The sequence below is a fragment of the Oncorhynchus mykiss genome, chromosome 2 (assembly GCF_013265735.2).
Source record: "Oncorhynchus mykiss isolate Arlee chromosome 2, USDA_OmykA_1.1, whole genome shotgun sequence".
NCBI classification, from domain to species: domain Eukaryota; kingdom Metazoa; phylum Chordata; class Actinopteri; order Salmoniformes; family Salmonidae; genus Oncorhynchus; species Oncorhynchus mykiss.
The window spans coordinates 86,679,345-86,698,286 of NC_048566.1; the positions used below are offsets into that span (position 1 = coordinate 86,679,345).

General features: G+C 41.5%; 1 protein-coding gene across 1 annotated transcript; it reads right to left on the reverse strand.

Annotated features, from left to right (window-relative positions):
• Positions 1-4,742: 4,742 nt before the first annotated feature.
• Positions 4,743-15,858, reverse strand: LOC118937297. The gene is made up of 12 exons (XM_036934741.1): positions 15,561-15,858; positions 15,385-15,415; positions 15,193-15,244; positions 14,978-15,080; positions 14,826-14,845; positions 14,570-14,672; positions 7,878-7,902; positions 7,675-7,759; positions 7,349-7,440; positions 6,154-6,208; positions 5,943-6,031; positions 4,743-5,584 (listed from the first exon to the last, which is right to left on the reverse strand). Exons 1-12 carry the CDS (start codon positions 15,705-15,707, stop codon positions 5,556-5,558), a joined length of 831 nt encoding a protein of 276 aa, XP_036790636.1. The 5' UTR covers positions 15,708-15,858; the 3' UTR covers positions 4,743-5,555.
• Positions 15,859-18,942: the final 3,084 nt, after the last annotated feature.

Here is an 18,942-nt window from a genome sequence, read left to right on the forward strand (position 1 = left end):
TTATGTGTGTCTGATGGCAGTGTATTCCAGACATGGGAAGCTCTCACAGAGAATGCAGATTTACTAAAGGTGCTTTTCCTTAGGGGAACTATACAGTCACCTCTCATGGCAGACCTTGTGGATCTGCTGCCATATGTCTGGGTTTTCTGTTTAACAAAAATATTGAGTGGAGGGGGAGCCAGGCCATTAAGGATCTTGAATACAAGACATGCGTCGGTGTATTGCACAAGATTTTCCCAACTCAAGAGCTCATGCTTTCTAAGAATGTGACAATGATGATGGCTATTGGGCTTCCTATCAAGCACTTTGAGAGCCTGTTTGTAGACAGACTGAATAGGTTTTAATGTTGTACAGCAAGCTTGGGCCCAACTAGTCAAGCAGTATGTTAAGTGGGGGAGTATCATAGATTTGAAGTACAGTTTTGCTACCTCTGTAGTCAAACAATTTCGTATAAATCGGAAATTAGCTAGGTTGAATTTGGTTATTTGAATTACCTTTTTCACATGCTTTTTAAAAGAGAGGTTGGAATCAAGTATGATGCCAAGGTACTTAAAATCGGATACCACCTGGAGCTTCTCCCCTGACACATAGACATCTGGCTCAGTAGCATCTGTTGCCCTCTTTGTGAAGAACATGCAAACAGTTTTTTTCACATTGAGATGCAAACACGAGTCACTGAGCCACTTTGTAACCTGGACCATTACAGTAGTGAGTTCTTGTGCAGCTTGTTGTTTGCTCTTTGCATGCACATATATCACTGTATCATCTGCATACATTTGAACTTCAGACCCAGTACAGACAGAAGGCAGATCATTAATGTACAGGCTGAACAGGAGGGGCCCCAGTATTGACCCTTGGGGCACGCCCACATCATAGCTACGAGTGGGCGACAGCTCATTGCTCACTCTGACACACTCAGAGTGTGTCAGAGTGAGTTCTGCCTTCAAGGTATGATTTCATCCATCTCAAGGCATCAGGGGAAAAGTTGAACTTGGACAATTTTGTGATGAGAATCTCATGGTTAACAGTATCAAAAGCCTTCCTTAGGTCCAGAAACACAGCCCCAACAGCACCCCCTTTGTCCATCTTGGACTTCACATTTTCCAGAAGAAAGCAGTTGGCCGTTTCTGTGGAGTGTTTCGCTCTGAAGCCAAACTGCATGGAGTGTAATGTGAAGGGGCTGTTGTTGAGGTGGGCAATCAGTTGTTCTGCTACACACTTTTCAACAACCTTTGACACCACAGGTATTATACTAATGGGCCTGTAGTTACTCACGTCAGCAGGGTCGCCTGATTTAAAGATGGCCGTTATTATGGCCGACTTCCATACCCTTGGAAACACACCGAGACCAATAGATGTGTTGGTGACCTTAGTAATGGGGCCAATGAGTGACTCTTTGTAGTTTTTAAGAAAGGTAGAGTCCATCCCAAACACATCTTTGGCTTTAGAGTTCTTTAGTGAGCTAATCACCTTGTTCACCTTTGACTCAGAAACCTCCCTTATGATGAAGACAGGTTGAGTGTCATTCACTAGCACTGAGCCCAAGAAACAAGTGGAGGGGTTCTGTGTCAGTACCCTGACAGAGTCAATAAAGTAGGAATTGAAGGCTATTGCTATTTCGACTGCATCCTGTGTTAGATTGTTATTCACCATGATTTCTAGTCTTTTTGCAGTGTTACTATGGTCTTTCCCTGTTAACTTTTTTAGATTCTCCCATATCAATTTAGAATTTCCCTTTGCTTCACCAATTATGTTAATAAAAAAGTTTGCCTTGGCCTGTCTGATTTCTTTCATCACCTTATTTCTCAACATGTATACCCATGACTGATATACCATGAGTATACATGTATACATGAGTATACATGGGTATACATGAGGCGACTGAGGACGCACCCTTGTGGAGCCCCCATGTTGAGGATCAGTGTGGAGGAGGTAATGTTGCCTACCTTCACCCCCTGGGGGCAGCCCGTCAGGAAGTCCAGGACCCAGTTGCATAGTGAGGAGTTCAGTCCCAGGGCTGTGAGCTTTGTGGTGAGCTTAGAGAGCGGTAGGCGAATTGGAGGGTTGAGTGTGTAGGGAAGGGAGGAAGTGATGTCTTTGAATAGCATTTCAAAGCACTTCATGATGATGGAATTTAGTGCTATGGGTCAGTAGTCATTCAATTCAGTTACTTCCCTTTTCTTTGGCAGGGGATGATAGTGGACATCTTGACGCAGCCTGAGCTGCTGACAAGCATTTTTCTCTGCTCATACAGGAGTAATAAAGGCACAGTGCACTAATTTGGCAAAAAACATACACCCCCCCCCAAAAAAATATATTTGTATATTATTTTAATTTTTGGGGTGATTTATCAGGGGGTGCTGCAGCACCCTTACTTCCCGTAGCTATGCTCATGAGGATAAAATCAAAGACAGTACAGTACAGATACGCAGAAACTGCTTCTCCAATAGAAATCCCCAATCACACTTCTAGACGATGTCATGGCGACGCTAGCTAGCTAAGATCATGCGCCGGAACATGTCACCGGGTCGTGAAGAGGGCACGACAAAGCCTATTCCCCCTCAGGAAACTAAAAAGACTTGGCATGGGTCCTGAGAACCTAAAAAGGTTCTACAGCTGCAACATCGAGAGCATCCTGACTGGTTGCATCACTGCCTGGTACGGCAATTGCTCGACCTCCGACCGCAAGGCTTCAGAGGGTAGTACGTACGGCCCAGTACATCACTGGGGCAAAGCTGCCTGCCATCCAGGACCTCTACACCAGGCGGTGTCAGAGGAAGGCCCTAAAAATTGTCATAGACTGTTCTCTCTATTACCGCATGGCATGCGGTACCGGAGTGCCAAGTCTAGGACAAAAAGGCTTCTCGACAGTTTTTACCCCCAAGCCATAAGACTCCTGAACAGGTAATGGCTACCCGGACTATTTGCATTGTGTCCCACCACCCGCCAACCCCTCTTTTCACACTACTGCTACTCTCTGTTCATTATATATGCATGGTCACTTTAACCATATCTACATGTACATACTACCTCAATAAGCCTGACTAACCGGTGTCTGTATATAGCCTTGCTACTCTTTTTTTCAAATGTATTTTTACTGTTGTTTTATTTCTTTACTTAGCCACACACACACACCTTTTTCGCACTATTGGTTAGAGCCTGTAAGTAAGCACACTGTAAGATTTACACCTGTTGTATTCGGCGCACGTGACAAATGAACTTCAAACTTGATTTGATTTGTAACCTGTTCAGGGCATGACAGGGATGAGACAGCCTTACCTTCCCTCCCACACATGTACAGGCATGTGTAGGAGGGGAGGGACTTCACACATTTATGGCCAGTTGTCTCTTAAACCATCACCCCAATAAATGTTACATTTAAAATGCTATACAAGTGTAGGGCAGGTGGTTGGAGATAGCCTATGCATTTGTTCTGGAGTAGGCAGGGGACTCTGAGGATGTTAAGCCTGAGTGAAAACTTACTCTGAGTCTTTGTCTTCCTCCAGAATGGCTTCCTGGCTTTGAATGGACAGTTTGATTGATTGGGCATCTTGCATCTGCCTGATGGCCGTCTCAGCTGTGTGTCTGGCCACCTCCTCCGCACCAAATCCGCGCAGCCCTGGGTCATCCTGCAGAGATGTGCACATTGCTGGGATATTACTAGTATGTCATATTAAGCTAACTTTATTTAGCCAACTTTATTTCTCATTTAACTTACTCCTTTAGACTGAAGGGGGAAACGTCTGGTTAACCCAATGAGAAGATATGCAACTTCTGTTGGATCACCATAACCAGACAATGTGTAAAATAGTGACTGTGTGTAGACTGCTGTGATATTCTACATAAATTACTTTGAGATATTTGATCTTGTCTGACTCCTTGCTTACCGTTCCTCCATGGTAGCCATAGCTATGCCTTCAGCCTCTCTTGATGCTCTCTTTGAAGGGTGTCCACCTGCCTGTCGGGGTCTCAGCAACCTCCAGCGATGGGGTTGTTGACTCTGGCACATTTGGAAGATTCGGTTCAGGCTCATCTGGTTTCAATGGCTGTTTTTGCTGTGCCGGCTGTGCCAGAGCTATCTCTGTTGGTAATGTCATCTGTGTTGGCACCTCCAGATCCTTCATGTCTGCTTCTACTACTTCCTCCAGAACCAGGTCCACTGCTTTGGGTCTTTTAGAGACTTTGGGACAAGCAGTCATACAATACGTCACTGTCTGTGTCTGGACTGTTACAACTGATAAGACACCCAGAGTCAACATGGTAATGTGAACAATCAATTGTGTTTGATGTGTAGCATTTGATTTGAGAGGAAAATCTTTGAAATCAACAATTAAAATATGACATTCTCTTATTTTATTTTTCAATTATAAGCAATATGCTTAAATGAATACTATGTACAAAATGTTTTGTAAGAATTTAATATTATCATCTCTTAACACAACAAAATATTTCAGATGATATCTTTATTATTATTTAGTTATTTTTTACCCCCTTTTCTCCCTAATTTTTTGTGGTATCCAATTGTTAGCAGTTACTATCTTGTCTTATTGCTACATCTCCCGTACGGGCTCGGGAGAGACGAAGGTCGAAAGCCATGCGTCCTCCGCCAGGCCCGCCACAGGAGTCGCTGGTGCGCGATGAGACAAGGATTTCCCTACCGGCCAAACCCTCCCTAACCCGGACGACGCTAGGCCAATTGTGCATCGCCCCATGGACCTCCCGGTCGCGGCCGGCTGCGACAGAGCCTGGGCGCGAACCCAGAGTCTCTGGTGGCACAGCTAGCACTGCAATGCAGTGCCCTAGACCACTGCGCGGGAGGCCATCTTTATTATTTTTATAATATTTCACAACGCGTTATTATAATGTCAGGGATTCTTTTTAGGCATGATGTCATAATTTATCAACTTATTTGTAATAACTTGACTCCCTTGACTCTGTTTGTCAAATCCTCTTTTGTGGATTTCATTCATCAGATCAAAATAAACATAATTACAACTTTAGGCCACATTCATAGTTCAAGGCGATAAGAATAGGTCACGAGGGAAAACATGTACAATATGATTAAGTGGTTTTTGTGTTATCTTTTCAGGGCAGCAATAATCTTTACCTTCAAAAAAGTAGTTTAATATGGTATATTTAATGTACAAAAACTATGAGTCACAATGTTGCCTCATAGCTCTGTGTCTGTATGTATTTTCTAATATACTTAATCTCTTAATGCATCCAAATTACTTCAAAGATTACTAAAATGAAGACAAGACCCATTTCTTGCTACATTTCAACAAGATTTGAACAACTGATATTAACTGACAAACAGTTCATTTTAATACAATGACTATACACAATTAAAATCAAACTAAAATATCTGCATTCCATAAAGAGTAAGGTAAATTAAACATATTTTTTAAGCGATGTCTCACAGCTGCCAGGTTGCTCAGTGGAGCTGTATAAATGTCGACAATCATCTATGTCGGTAAGTCTGTTTTTCTGCCTCTATCTCTTTGCTCTCAGTCTCAGTCTCTCTCACGGTTCCTCAGTCTTCTTTCTCCTTTTGTTTAAGGGGCTCTCAGCGCTCCCACCCCCCCTGAAACAGAAGGAGAAGATGGACTGAGTTAGGGTGTCTCTAAACCGGACCAACAGAAGGAGAGGGTTACAGTCTCTTCTGTGACTGCAACACTTTATGGAATATAGAAGAAATAGTACAAAATAAAAGAGAAATAGTAGGTCCCAAGCCTACACTTACTGCATGGCATAACATCTCAATTAACCTGAATTTGTCAAAATTGCTGACGGGTCTAACTGTGTCTAACTGTGTCTAACTGACTCTGGAGTCCATTGTGTGATTTTAGATCTGCTTGTATTTTGAACTGAGAATGAGGCCTCGGTTTGAAGGTAAGAGGAAGAGAAAATGTGAAAAACAAACAAAAATAAATGTCACGTACCATTCGGCACAACTTCAACATCATCTCTGGATCTCGCGACAGGCTGTGGCATCTTGAGGCCGAGGCCCGTCACGAACCAGCCCACGACACTGTGTGACACATAGAGAAACACCTTACTAACGGGCCAAAGGGAACACAGAAAAATACAGACATACAGCTGAGCCTACATTCTAACGGCTGTAGCATAGTGCCGTCTGTGGGTTAAATTTACTTCGAGTTCTGTGAGTCCTCATCTCCTTTGAGGGACTCCGGAGATGGTGAGAGAACTGAGAGAAAATGAGAAGACAGGTGTACAACATTAGCATACACACATAGCTAGTAGATTTGTATTATTGGGTGCAGGTTTCTTGGACACAGATTAAGACAAGTCCGGGACAGGGCCTGCAAACCATTACAGACTACAAATGAAGCACAGCCGAGAGCTGCCCAGGGACACGAGCCTACCGGACAAGCTAAACTACTTCTATGCTCGCTTCGAGGCAAATAACACTGAACCATCATGACAGCACTAACTGTACCGGAAGATTGTGTGATCACGCTCTCCGCAGCCGATGTGAGTAAGACCTTTAGACAGGTCAACATTCACAAGGCCACAGGGCCAGATGGATTACCAGGACAGTTGTGAAATGGGCACGACAAAACCTATTTGGCATGGGTCCTCAGATCCTCAAAAGGTTCTACAGCTGCACCATCGAAAGCATCCTGACTGGTTGCATTACTGCCTCGTATGGCAACTGTTTGGCCTCCGACCGCAAGACACTACAGAGGTTAGTGCGAACGGCCCAGTACATCACTGGGGCCAAGCTTTCTGCCATCCAGGACCACTATACCAGGCGGTGTCAGAGGAAGGCCCTAAAAAGTATCAAAGACCCTAGCCACCCTAGTCATAGACTGTTCTTTCTGCTACCACACGGCAAGCAGCACCGGAGCGTGAAATCTAGGTCCAAGAGGCTTCTTAACAGCTTTTACCCCCATTGCTGCCCCCCCCCCCCCCCCCCCCCCACACACACACCACTGCCACTCTCTGTTGTCATCAATGCATAGTCACTTTAATTAACTCTACCTACATGCTACCTCAACTAACCGGTGCCCCCGTACATTGACTCTGTACCGGCACACTGTATATATTGATATTTTTTACTGCTGCTCTTTAATTCCTTGTTACTATTATCTCTTATTCATATTTTCTGAAATTGCACTGTCGGTTAGGGGCTCGTAAGTAAGCCTGTGTATTCAGCGCATGTGACTAATACAATTGGATTTGATTTTGATTTGACTAACTATTTCAATTGAAATCCTCCATTGAGTAGGTTTCATACTCCAGGACTAGGCTTAATCTATGTTGAGGTAACTGGCCTCAAACGTTTAAACTCTGCTTCTACCTTTGTCAAGAGATGACCTCTTACCCTGGGCCTGTTGGGCCTTACTTAGGGCCTCTATGTAGCCTGCAGGGAGCATCACAGGCTGAGGAATAGCATTCTTAATCCAGTTAACCACACTGCAATGCAAGACAGATGGGAAGAAAACAGAGAGAGGAATAAAGAGATGAGGGGTAGAAGCCAAGGGGTAGAGAGAGAGGGGGGGGGATTAGGATTATGATACATTTTGTCAGCGTGATGGGGTGAAAGTGAAGTTACTGAAGTTGAATTTGGCTGTGTATATGTGTCTGTTCAGGTGGCAGAGGAGTGGGAGGGGGCTGTACAGTGGGGGGAGGTGTGTCTGTGTGACTCACTTGGGGGGGAACTGTGGTAACTGATCCTCTTCCTCATATTCTGAAAACATCTCCACCACAGGTATATGTGGGAGGGGCTCTGCATCTAGAAAGAAAATAGACCAATCAGTGACCACATCAATAGTGAGTCAAAGCAGTTATAACCTTTGTGAGATACCGGTACACACAAATGGGATTGCAGTGTGACAAATTTAAACACATACCCGGCACATCTTTCATGTTATAAACCTGAAAAAGAGAAGTCAGCATTTGATTTACAGCAACATAATGTGAATAACTCAGCATCACAAACGTTTGTTTTTTACAATGGGTATATTAAATATTTACCATATAGTTGTTTTGATTATTTTATGTTATTACATTACAATAGTTTAAAATGCTCATCTGCTGTCCAATTATACATTTATTTTTAAATGGGCTATTTGGTTATGAAAGGGTGCTGTTTTAAAGGAATTATGAATCTATTTATATAAATTGTTAAACAATTTACAATTTGAACTGTATCTATATCTGTCAAAGCAATGCTGTTAAAGTTTTCAGAAAAAACAATTCAAACCCAAATCATCAAATGTACACTGAGTATACAAAACATTGAGAACACCTGTTCTTTCCATGATATGACTAACCAGGTCAATCCAGGTGAAAGCTATGATCCCTTATTGATGTCACTTGTTAAGCTTAAAGTCATTTCACTCAGTGTAGATGAAGGGGAGGCGACAGGTTAAAGAAGGATTTTAAGCCTTGAGACATGGATTGTGTATGTGTGCCATTCAGAGGGTGAAGGGGCAAGACAAAATATTTAAGTGTCTTTGAACAGGGTATGGTAGTAGGTGCCAGGCGCACCGGTTTGTGTCAAGAACTGCAACGCTGCTGGGTTTTCACGCTCAACAGTTTCCCATGTATATAAAAAATGGTCCACCGCCGAAAGGACATCCAGCCAACTTGACAACTGGGGGAAGCATTGGAGTCAACATGGGCCAGCATCCCTGTGAAATGCTTTTGACACCTTGTAGAGTCCAGGCCCCGTAGAATTGAGGCTGTTCTGATGGCAAAAGGATGGGGTGCAACTAGGGCTGTGGCAGTCATGAAATTTTGTCAGCCGGTGATTGTCAAGCAAGTAACTGCCGGTCTCACAGTAATTGACCGTTAATTAGCATAAAGACGTTTGGCATCTCCTGGCTTCCACACATAGCCTACAAGCCACCAATGCAGACTTTTGGAACATCTACATTTTAAAAAGTGTAATAAATCCATTTAGTATAGCCTAAACCATCACAATAAATCCATTATTTATTTTAGACAGGTCTAAAGAAACATGATATGAAGAAAATGTAGTCTATTTCAGAAGAACAGAATAGCATACTCTGAGTTGTCCTTATGTTAGGCCCTGATATGGCTGTGCCATATGGCTGTAGGCTACACTAGTTCATTTATAGCAGACAAGATTTGTTTAGAATTCCGTGGCATTCTTTTTTATTATTTTATAGTATGAAGAATACAATTGAAAATATACAGTGGGGCAAAAAAGTATTTAGTCAGCCACCAATTGTACAAATTCTCCCACTTAAAAAGATGAGAGAGGCCTGTAATATTCATCATAGGTACATTTCAACTATGACAGACAAAATGAGAAAAAAAATCCAGAAAATCACACTGTAGGATTTTTAATGACTTTATTTGCAAATTATGGTGGAAAATAAGTATTTGGTCAATAACAAAAGTTCATCTCAATACTTTGTTATATACCCTTTGTTGGCAATGACAGAGGTCAAACGTTTTCTGTAAGTCTTCACAAGGTTTTCACACACTGTTGCTGGTATTTTGGCCCATTCCTCCATGCAGATCTCCTCTAGAGCAGTGATGTTTTGGGGCTGTTGCTGGGCAACACGGACTTTCAACTCCCTCCAAAGATTTTCTATGGGGTTGAGATCTGGAGACTGGCTAGGCCACTCCAGGACCTTGAAATGCTTCTTACGAAGCCACTCCGTCGTTGCCCGGGCAGTGTGTTTGGGATCATTGTCATGCTGAAAGACCCAGCCACGTTTCATCTTCAATGCCCTTGCTGATGGAAGGAGGTTTTCACTCAAAATCTCATGATACATGGCCCCATTCATTCTTTCCTTTACACGGATCAGTCATCCTGATCCCTTTGCAGAAAAACAGCCCCAAAGCATGATGTTTCCACCCCCATGCTTCACAGTAGGTATGGTGTTCTTTGGATGCAACTCAGCATTATTTGTCCTCCAAACACGACGAGTTTAGTTTTTACCAAAAACTTATATTTTGGTTTCATCTGACCATATGACATTCTCCCAATCTTCTTCTGGATCATCCAAATGCTCTCTAGCAAACTTCAGACGGGCCTGTACATGTACTGGCTTAAGCAGGGGGACACGTCTGGCACTGCAGGATTTGAGTCCCTGGCGGCATAGTGTGTTACTGATGGTAGGCTTTGTTACTTTGGTCCCAGCTCTCTGCAGGTCATTCACTATGTCCCCCCGTGTGGTTCTGGGATTTTTGCTCACCGTTCTTGTGATCATTTTGACCCCACGGGGTGAGATCTTGCATGGAGCCCCAGATCAAGGGAGATTATCAGTGGTCTTGTATGTCTTCCATTTCCTAATAATTGCTCCCACAGTTGATTTCTTCAAACCAAGCTGCTTACCTATTGCAGATTCAGTCTTCCCAGCCTTTTGTTTCTGGTGTCCTTTGACAGCTCTTTGGTCTTGGCCACAGTGGACTTTGGAGTGTGACTGTTTGAGGTTGTGGACAGGTGTCTTTTATACTGACAAGTTCAAACAGGTGCCATTAATACAGGTAACGAGTGGAGGACAGAGGAGCCTCTTAAAGAAGAAGTTACAGGTCTGTGAAAGCCAGAAATCTTGCTTGTTTGTAGGTGACCAAATACTTATTTTCCACCATAATTTGCAAATAAATTCATAAAAAATCCTACAATGTGATTTTCTGGATTTTTTTTCTAATTTTGTCTCATAGTTGAAGTGTACCTATGATGAAAATGACAGGCCTCTCTCATCTTTTTAAGTGGGAGAACTTGCACAATTGGTGGCTGACTAAATTCTTTTTTGCCCCACTGTAAAATAGAAAGGATATTTTCTCCAAACGATTTCAAAAGGAAGTGCGCACATGCGACTATTCTGTGTTGAACCCCATGTCACGTTGTCTAATGATTGGAGACAGGTGCAAGAATACGTAATAGGGTTTTTTATTTACTCCACCCAAACAAAATACAGAGGTCTAAACCTATAAATAAAACACAGGACGAGGCCCGTAAAACAAGTGCACAATAGCACGTAGCATGGAAGCCGATACAACAGCACAGGTACTCTCAGGACCAACGGACATGGTAACAATAACCGACAAGGACAATGAGGAACAGAGGGCACATATATACCATACTAATCAGGGGGAATGGGAACCAGGTGTGCATAATAAGACAAGACAGTCCGTGGTAGTGAATCCAGTTCAGTGACGCCTAGAAAGCCGGTGACGTAGATCTCCGGAGCTGGTGAACAGAATGAGCAGCAGTACCGTGGGATCAGTGACAGGTTAACAAAGAAACTGGTCCTATATGCTTAATTTAGAGTTATTTATGCAACTTTAGTTGTGATACAAACGTTGGTCTATGTGTTTAGATTTTTACTACATTCTAAGGCTGCATGATGGTACTCTAATGATGATTTGAAAACAGTTGCAAGATGCACACACTTCATCAGTCTCTCATTCACAATTTGACAAGCACTTGATAAATAATCTCACCAGACCTCGAATTTCCCAGCGGCATTCCCCTTGTGTGGCCATAATGCCCCCTAAAGAACTCCATGCCTTTGGTAGCCAAAGTGGCCATTGTGCCCTTTAGCTGAATATAATAGGCTAATCTTAATTCCCTCTTCCCAGCTGCGGTGCCCTGAAGCACTTCTCACTTACATGGCTCTCTCAGATGTAGCCAATGCCTGTCATGTGATCGGGTCCTACTCACAGACATTTCAGCTAAGAAGAAGGCTACAACTGAATGAAGACAGACACATCGGGGTCGCACTGTTAGAACTGTCCACATTTAGCTATTTTTAGTCAGCCAACAAGATGAGTAGGCCTAACGATCAGCAAAAGCACAAGCCTATGTCAATCTACTATCCCTCATAATACAAAAGTTGACCTATTCTATTGGTCAACTTGTCCTTCTGTGCAAGAAATAAATATTCAAAACATACTCCCAAACAGCTTAAAATGTTGATAAACTATTAGGCTATTTTTTAAATTATAAGTGCAGAAATGCACACATTGCAGTGAGAGCAAATGAGAGCAAATGAGAGCAAATGTTCCAAAATGCAATCAAACACTGTTCTCGAAAGTGATGGCAAATGTGATTACGCATGTAATGCTCTATTATAAAGGTGCATTTTTATGGTGAAAATGATCTTCCCCAAACGTAAAACTCACTCTATGTATGCCAAGTAGGCTCTACAGTACACTGGTTATAAAGCGGATTAATGTGCTTAATTTTAATAAGTTATTTGGATACAAATAACGGAAAAGGGGCATGGGAGAAGAAGAAAAATGTAATCTATGCACTTAAATAGTGAATGGAGGAAGCTTTTCCTGTGGTTCATTTTCATGCAAGACTGTAGGCTGTACTCCTGTTGCAAAGAGAAGCAATGTGCTTAAAACCTGTTGAGTGTAGGGGGCAGTATTTTGATGTTTGGATGAAAAACGTACCCAAATTCAACTGCCTATTTCTCAGGCCCAGAAGCTATAATTTATATATACTTGTCAGATTAGGATAGAAAACACTCTAAAGTTTCCAAAACTGTCAAAATATTGTCTGTGAGTATAACAGAACTGATATTGCAGGCGAAAACCTGAGGAAAATCCAAATGGGAAGTGCCTCTTATTTTGAAAGCTCCCTGTTCCACTGCATGCCTTCCCTCCATTTAAAGGGATATCAACCAGATTCCTTTTCCTATGGCTTCCACATGGTGTGAACAGTCTTTAGACAAAAAATGAGCGAGAAAGATCACATCGCATCAGTGGATGGCTGGGTGCCAGCAGCGTTTTGCATGCGCCAACAGAGTGGAGCAGACATTTTCTCTCTCAATCCTATTGAAAAAGCTAAGGTCCAGTTGAAATATCATCGATTATATATTGTAAAAACAACCTGAGGATTGATTATAAAAAACGTTTGCCATGTTTCTACAAACTTTGCGGATATTATTTGGAATTTTCGTCTGCCCAGTCGTGACCGCTTGAGCCTGTGGATTTCTGAACATAACGCGCCAACCAAATGGAGGTATTTTGGATATGAAAATAATCTTTATGGAACAAAAGGAACATTTATTGTGTAACTGGGAGTCTCATGAGTGCAAACATCCGAAGATCAAAGGTAAGCGATTCATTTTATTGCTTTTCTGACTTTCGTGACCAATCTACTTTGCTGCTAGTTGTTTGTAATGTTTTGTCTGCTGAGAGAGATGTCCTTACATAAACGCTTGGTATGCTTTCGCCGAAAAGCTTTTTTGAAATCTGATATGCCAGGTGGATTAACAACAAGCTAAGCTGTGTTTTGCTATATTGCACTTTGATTTCATGAAAATTACATATTTTTAGTAATTTAATTTGAATTGGGCGCTCTGCAATTCAGCGGATGTTGACGTAAATGATCCCGCTAACGGGATGGGTGCATCAAGAAGTTAATATTAGGAAAGTTGAGAAATAAATATAGTAGGTCTAGCCAAAAGCACCGGCACCAAGTCAATGTGCGGGGGTACAGGTTATCAAAACAATGTTTTCTCACGCGATTGCATAGCCTATAGAAATGTTGCACAATTTGAGCTCATTGGCTCTCATGAAGTGTTTGATGAGATTTTCAATTACATTTGCATGGATGTCAGAGAGATTAGTGGCGGTTTCTAATGTTTGGTATACTCTGTGTATTGCACGTCTGTAAGATAAAGAGTACATTTCATCAATCATTGATATAATTTGTCCTTGATTTCTATCCTTTCATTAAAATAAGTGGTTGATGAAATGTGAAGCTTTAGAGCAAATACTATTCTGGATTTATTGAAGGTGTTTGTAAGACTACTCAGACCACTAAGGGGGTGGGTGGGTGTCCGGCCCAGATACAGCCCATTACCTAGCTGTACTTACACATGACTCTGCGATATACTCCTCATGCGTTTTAAGCAGATAGAGGAACATAAAGGGGAAAAGATGAATTACCGGTATTAGAAAATGAAACTCCAGCACAATGGAATTCTTGTTAGACAACTGGACTTTTTTTTGTCTAATCAGCACCACCCTGCTGATTTCCAAAAGCTGAACTAGAATACAATTCAAACTACAGTAGGCGGACCTGGGGAGAGACTGGTAAGCCATAACCACTCAATGCTTTTTAAAGGGTTCAATGCTTTTAAAACTAACAGTTGGCATACTATAAAAAAATAATTAAACATTACTGATGAGATGAAATCTATAGTGTCTTAACACCTATTTGTTTATAAACCTCTCTCATTTGTGGATCTCTGAAAGCCCTGTGAACAATTTTCTTTGATTAAACTAGTTATTCAAAAGCCTGTTCTAACATTATAGACCATCTCCGGTTATTCATCAAGCAGGGAGCAGATTTATTTTACAAAAGGATTTTAAGTGAGAATATTCAGTTATCATGGGGAGGTAAGGGTTTAATGTAGCATTAATGTAGTAATCATGTTTTAATGCAACTGGAGCACTTTTAAAGTTATTATACTGTTTAAAAGCCTTGAGGCAACCTAAAAAACATGATTTTTATAATCTCTTTTTAAGAACAAAGTCTTAACTCATTGAGCACCACGTGCTCTCCTGAAAACAAAGCTACCATGACATGATGGTGTCACCTCACCTCTGTTTCATCCTCCTCCTCTCGAATATCCTCTCTGTACTTTTCATCTGGCTGGGGAACCACTTTACTCAGTCCATCTGCAATCCACTTAATCACCCCATTCCTGTTGGAAAGAGGACTCTTCAGTCAATTTATAAAACTATCAAACATCTTTCTTTTTGTTTTATATATTTCCACATACCTTGTATATTACTTGAAGAAAAAAATTATACAGAATAAACCAATTCAACACTTTGATAAAGTCCTCCCTTCATACCTTTCATCCTCCTGCAGTGACTGATGGATTGAAGCAGAAAGTGGAGGGAGAGAATGAAAGAGTCACACATTAACCCTTTATACAGCAACAAAAAACATTCCACTGATGAAATCACAGGCTGGTTGATACAGGTAGTGTTGTCTGCCACTCACCCTGGATACAGAGTTGGATCTGCTGAGATTAGGTGTGCCTGCTGGTTGAGGAAGAGCACTTGTGAATCCATTGGAGAGCCAGGTCATCACTCCACTCTGAATACTGAGAGAGAGAGAAATTACATCAATAAAATCATCACTTTCATCATCATCATTGGTTGAATACTGTATGCAAGGAAACCAACCAGCTCACAGGTCCAATTTAACACACATACCTGTTGTCCTCAGAAATATCATCTTCCTTCTGTTTGGCTGGTTGTGCCTTGACTGTTGAGAAGCATTTACATAAAACAGAAGTGAAGAAGAGGATCAACAAATTGCATAAGCAATTATAAAACACACTTATCCACAGTTCTTTCATGGTGTTACAAAGCTACGATACAATGTTTGTAGAACAGGAGCATTACCTTTTTTCACTTCAGCCTTAGACACGTTTCTCTTTGGGAGAGAACGATTACGAGAGACAATCAGGTCATGTGAAAAGGACAAAAACACCAAAAACATATCTTTGGTAATATCATGAGAGTTTTTCAGATATACATGTGAGTTGATCTGTGAGCAGGCATAATTAGTGTGGTCTTACTGGTGCGGGATTGGCCGACTCCTCTCCCAGAGAACCAGGGGCGTCAGGGGGCTGAGGAACCACCTTCACCACCCAGTGAAACATCCTGAGACAAAGGCAAAGACCAGGACAACAGCTCAGTAAAACCTGCCGAGGTGAGCATTCCATAATATGAATAAACCAGATTTGTTACTATGGTACCTTGAGGTCAGACATAGTCAGAATGTCAGATAAGCTATAATGGAACATAAAACTATTGAAGGTTAATCTAGTCAATCCAGAGACCATAATGATTATAATAGTCACAATCACTTACAGTTGAAGTCAGAAGTTTACATACACCTTAGCCAAATACATTTAAACTCAGTTCTTCACAATTCCTGACATTTAATCCAAGTAAAAATTCCCTGTCTTAGGTCAGTTAGGATCACCACTTTATTTTTAGAATGTGAAATGTCAGAATAGTAGTAGAGAGAAAGATTTATTTCAGCCTTTATTTCTTTCATCACATTCCCAGTGGGTCAGAAGTTTACATACACTCAATTAGTATTTGGTAGGATTGCCTTTAAATTGTTTAACTTAGGTCAAATGTTTTGGGTAGCATTCCACAAGCTTCCCACAATAAGTTGGGTGAATTTTGTCCCATTCCTCCTGACAGAGCTGGTGTAACTGAATCAGGTTTGTAGGCCTCCTTTCTCACACACACTTTTTCAGTTCCTCCAGCATCTTCACAATGTCCTTTGCTGTTGTTCTGGGATTGACTTTGGGAAAGCTTGGCCCCAGTGATGTACTCGGCCGTTCACAATACCCTCTGTAGTGCCTTGCGGTCAGAGGCCGAGCAGTTGCCATACCAGGCAGTAATGCAACCAGTCAGTTTGCTCTCGATGGTGCAGCTGTAGAACCTTTTGAGGATCTCAGGACCCATGCTAAATCTTTTCAGTCTCCTGAGGGGGTATATGTTTTGTCGTGCCCTTTTCACGACTGTCATGGTGTGCTTGGACCATGTTAGTATGTTGGTGATGTGGACACCAAGGAACTTGAAGCTCTCAACCTGCTCTTCTGCAGCCCCGTCGATGTGTATGGTGTATATTACTAAAAACTCGCCTGTTGCCGACCCCTGATTTACAATATCATGTCAGATCTTGTGGTGAGCTTTGACTTTGGCTCTTGCTGGCAGCAATTATGTTGTCAATAAACACTCTCCACATGCTGCTTCAAGATAATAGTTGCCAGTGCTTGAGCCTGTGATCAATACAGCACAGCTACTTGAATATTTTTACGGAAATCAAGATCAATGACGCGTCAGCCACCTTGTTAGACAAAACCTGACTTTGACTGTTAAAGAGATGTTCAAATAGAATAGCATGTTGCAGGGCATAACGTTCAACACCACACCACTAATAAGCTGCTTTAGAGGACAAGCAAGTTAACACAGAACAGAAGATGGGAACAAGAGCAAGAAAACATATTTAATCAACAGTGAGAGAACATGCAGAAAACATCATTATCCCGGTGTGTTTCTTCTGCCTTTTGTTTTTTTCTAAAACAACCATATATTATAATGAATATAATTCAATTCAAAAACCATTTATTCTGTAACATGTCATCCCATGTTCAGGTCAAGTTAATTAATGTTGCACCTACAAAACCTACACTCTGCCACACTAGTATACCTGTAGAGAACCTGTGCATGCTGGCCATTTAATCCCAGGCTAATTTCTAACTAAATTTCTCAATCTTGAAAGATTATCCATTGCCACCTGATTTTTGGCCTAATCTGAGGATCATAGCACAATCATAGCTTTGATTTCTTTGCATTGAAGCAGGCACCAGTAAATTACTATACTATAAAGTCCCAAAAACAAGCTCCACTGGTGCAGCCTAAACATGCTATGCAAAAGCAGAGGATTTTATCCTGCTGACAATAGTGCTAGCAGTGGTCTGTACAAACTACTCTGTAACCAACAACCTCGCAAACATAATCAAAATGAACTATTCCAAACTTGCATTTTCTCAACTATTGCAAGTATTATAAATTTGCACAACACCACTATAACTACTCTTAAATAATAACATATACCTGTAAAATATTTACACATAAGCATCACAATTTCAGTTTATAAGATCAGCACACCACAACACTGACATCTCAGCATAAAATGTGAAAATAAACCCATTAGTAAATCCATTCAGAAATATTAGGTGAAGAGTTAGTATGAATATATCTCACCTGTATGTTCAGCGGTGGTGCAGCTGCATACCTGAGGGAGCCCAGGATGGACAGCAGTGTTCTGTCTGGATTAGGATGAAGAGAGGCGCCGCTAAAGGGATTATGGACCTGAAGGACGGCACTACTTTGCTGAGATTAGCAATAAAAACTTCAGGCCGTACATGAACCCCAAAGCCTCAGGCCCAAACGGACAAGATTCTCTGTAGAAATTTAAGCTGTTTAAATAAATGTAGTTGTTTGAGTTGCATTAATAAAATCAGGGCTCACTGAGGAATGAAGGGTCACTGTGAGTGGAGTCATTTGGCGGGTACTTATGACAAAATACTGTATGTAAATCATAGATAGAAAGATATAGTACAAATTACACACTATACAATAAAACAAAATCACAATCAAACATATTCTATACTTTCTCACCCTCTCTTAAAATACCGGTGCTCCAACCTTTTACCCCGTAATTTCTCTCTTTGTATGTTTTTGTGTGCCCCCGTCATGGAGCGGCACACTTCCTGAAAGATTAGCAGTTAGCTAACACTGTTGCTATTACAGTATGTAAAGTAGAATTGTCTATAACTGTCTTTCAGATTGTTGCTAGTATATCTGTTTATTCTCATTATTGTTAAATGTGCATAGCAACAGACAGCAGCACTTGTTGACGTAACTGTTGTTGTGGTGTGTGGTCACCGAAAGGCCAAAAAAAGGTGTCCTTGCAGAACCCAGTGGTAGGCAGTCCTTAAGCTAATTACTGAATCTGAGAATCAGCGATCCCTGTACTTATCCCTGTATCACACGCCAGGGGATCATTACTTGTGATGCATGTCTGTCAGGGACAGTCAGGGACGGGACCACTGCCAGGAACGGGACTTGCACTCAACACGACATTACACTAGGTTTGCCTTAGGCAAATGAAAGGCCATTGGTCCCTGAGTTTAATACTGTGTTTCCAGGAAGATTACCATGGAATGAGTGTCACGACATGGCCCTTTAAGGGTGTATATCGTGGCTCCCCCCTCTCAATTCAATTCAATTCAAGGGCTTTATTGGCATGGGAAACATGTGTTAACATTGCCAAAGCAAGTGAGGTAGATAATATATAAAGTGAAATAAATAAATAAAAATTAACAGTAAACATTACACATACAGAAGTTTCAAAACAATTAAGACATTACAAAT

Coding starts and splice junctions, on each gene's coding strand:
- LOC118937297 (XM_036934741.1), bottom strand. CDS start 15,707: ATGGAATGCTCACCTCGGCAGGTTTTACTGAGCTGTTGTCCTGGTCTT. Junction 14,673..14,825: donor TCACTGCAGGAGGATGAAAG/GTATGAAGGGAG, acceptor TCTTTCCAACAG/GAATGGGGTGATTAAGTGGA. Junction 6,032..6,153: donor GAGGACTCACAGAACTCGAA/GTAAATTTAACC, acceptor TGTGTCACACAG/TGTCGTGGGCTGGTTCGTGA.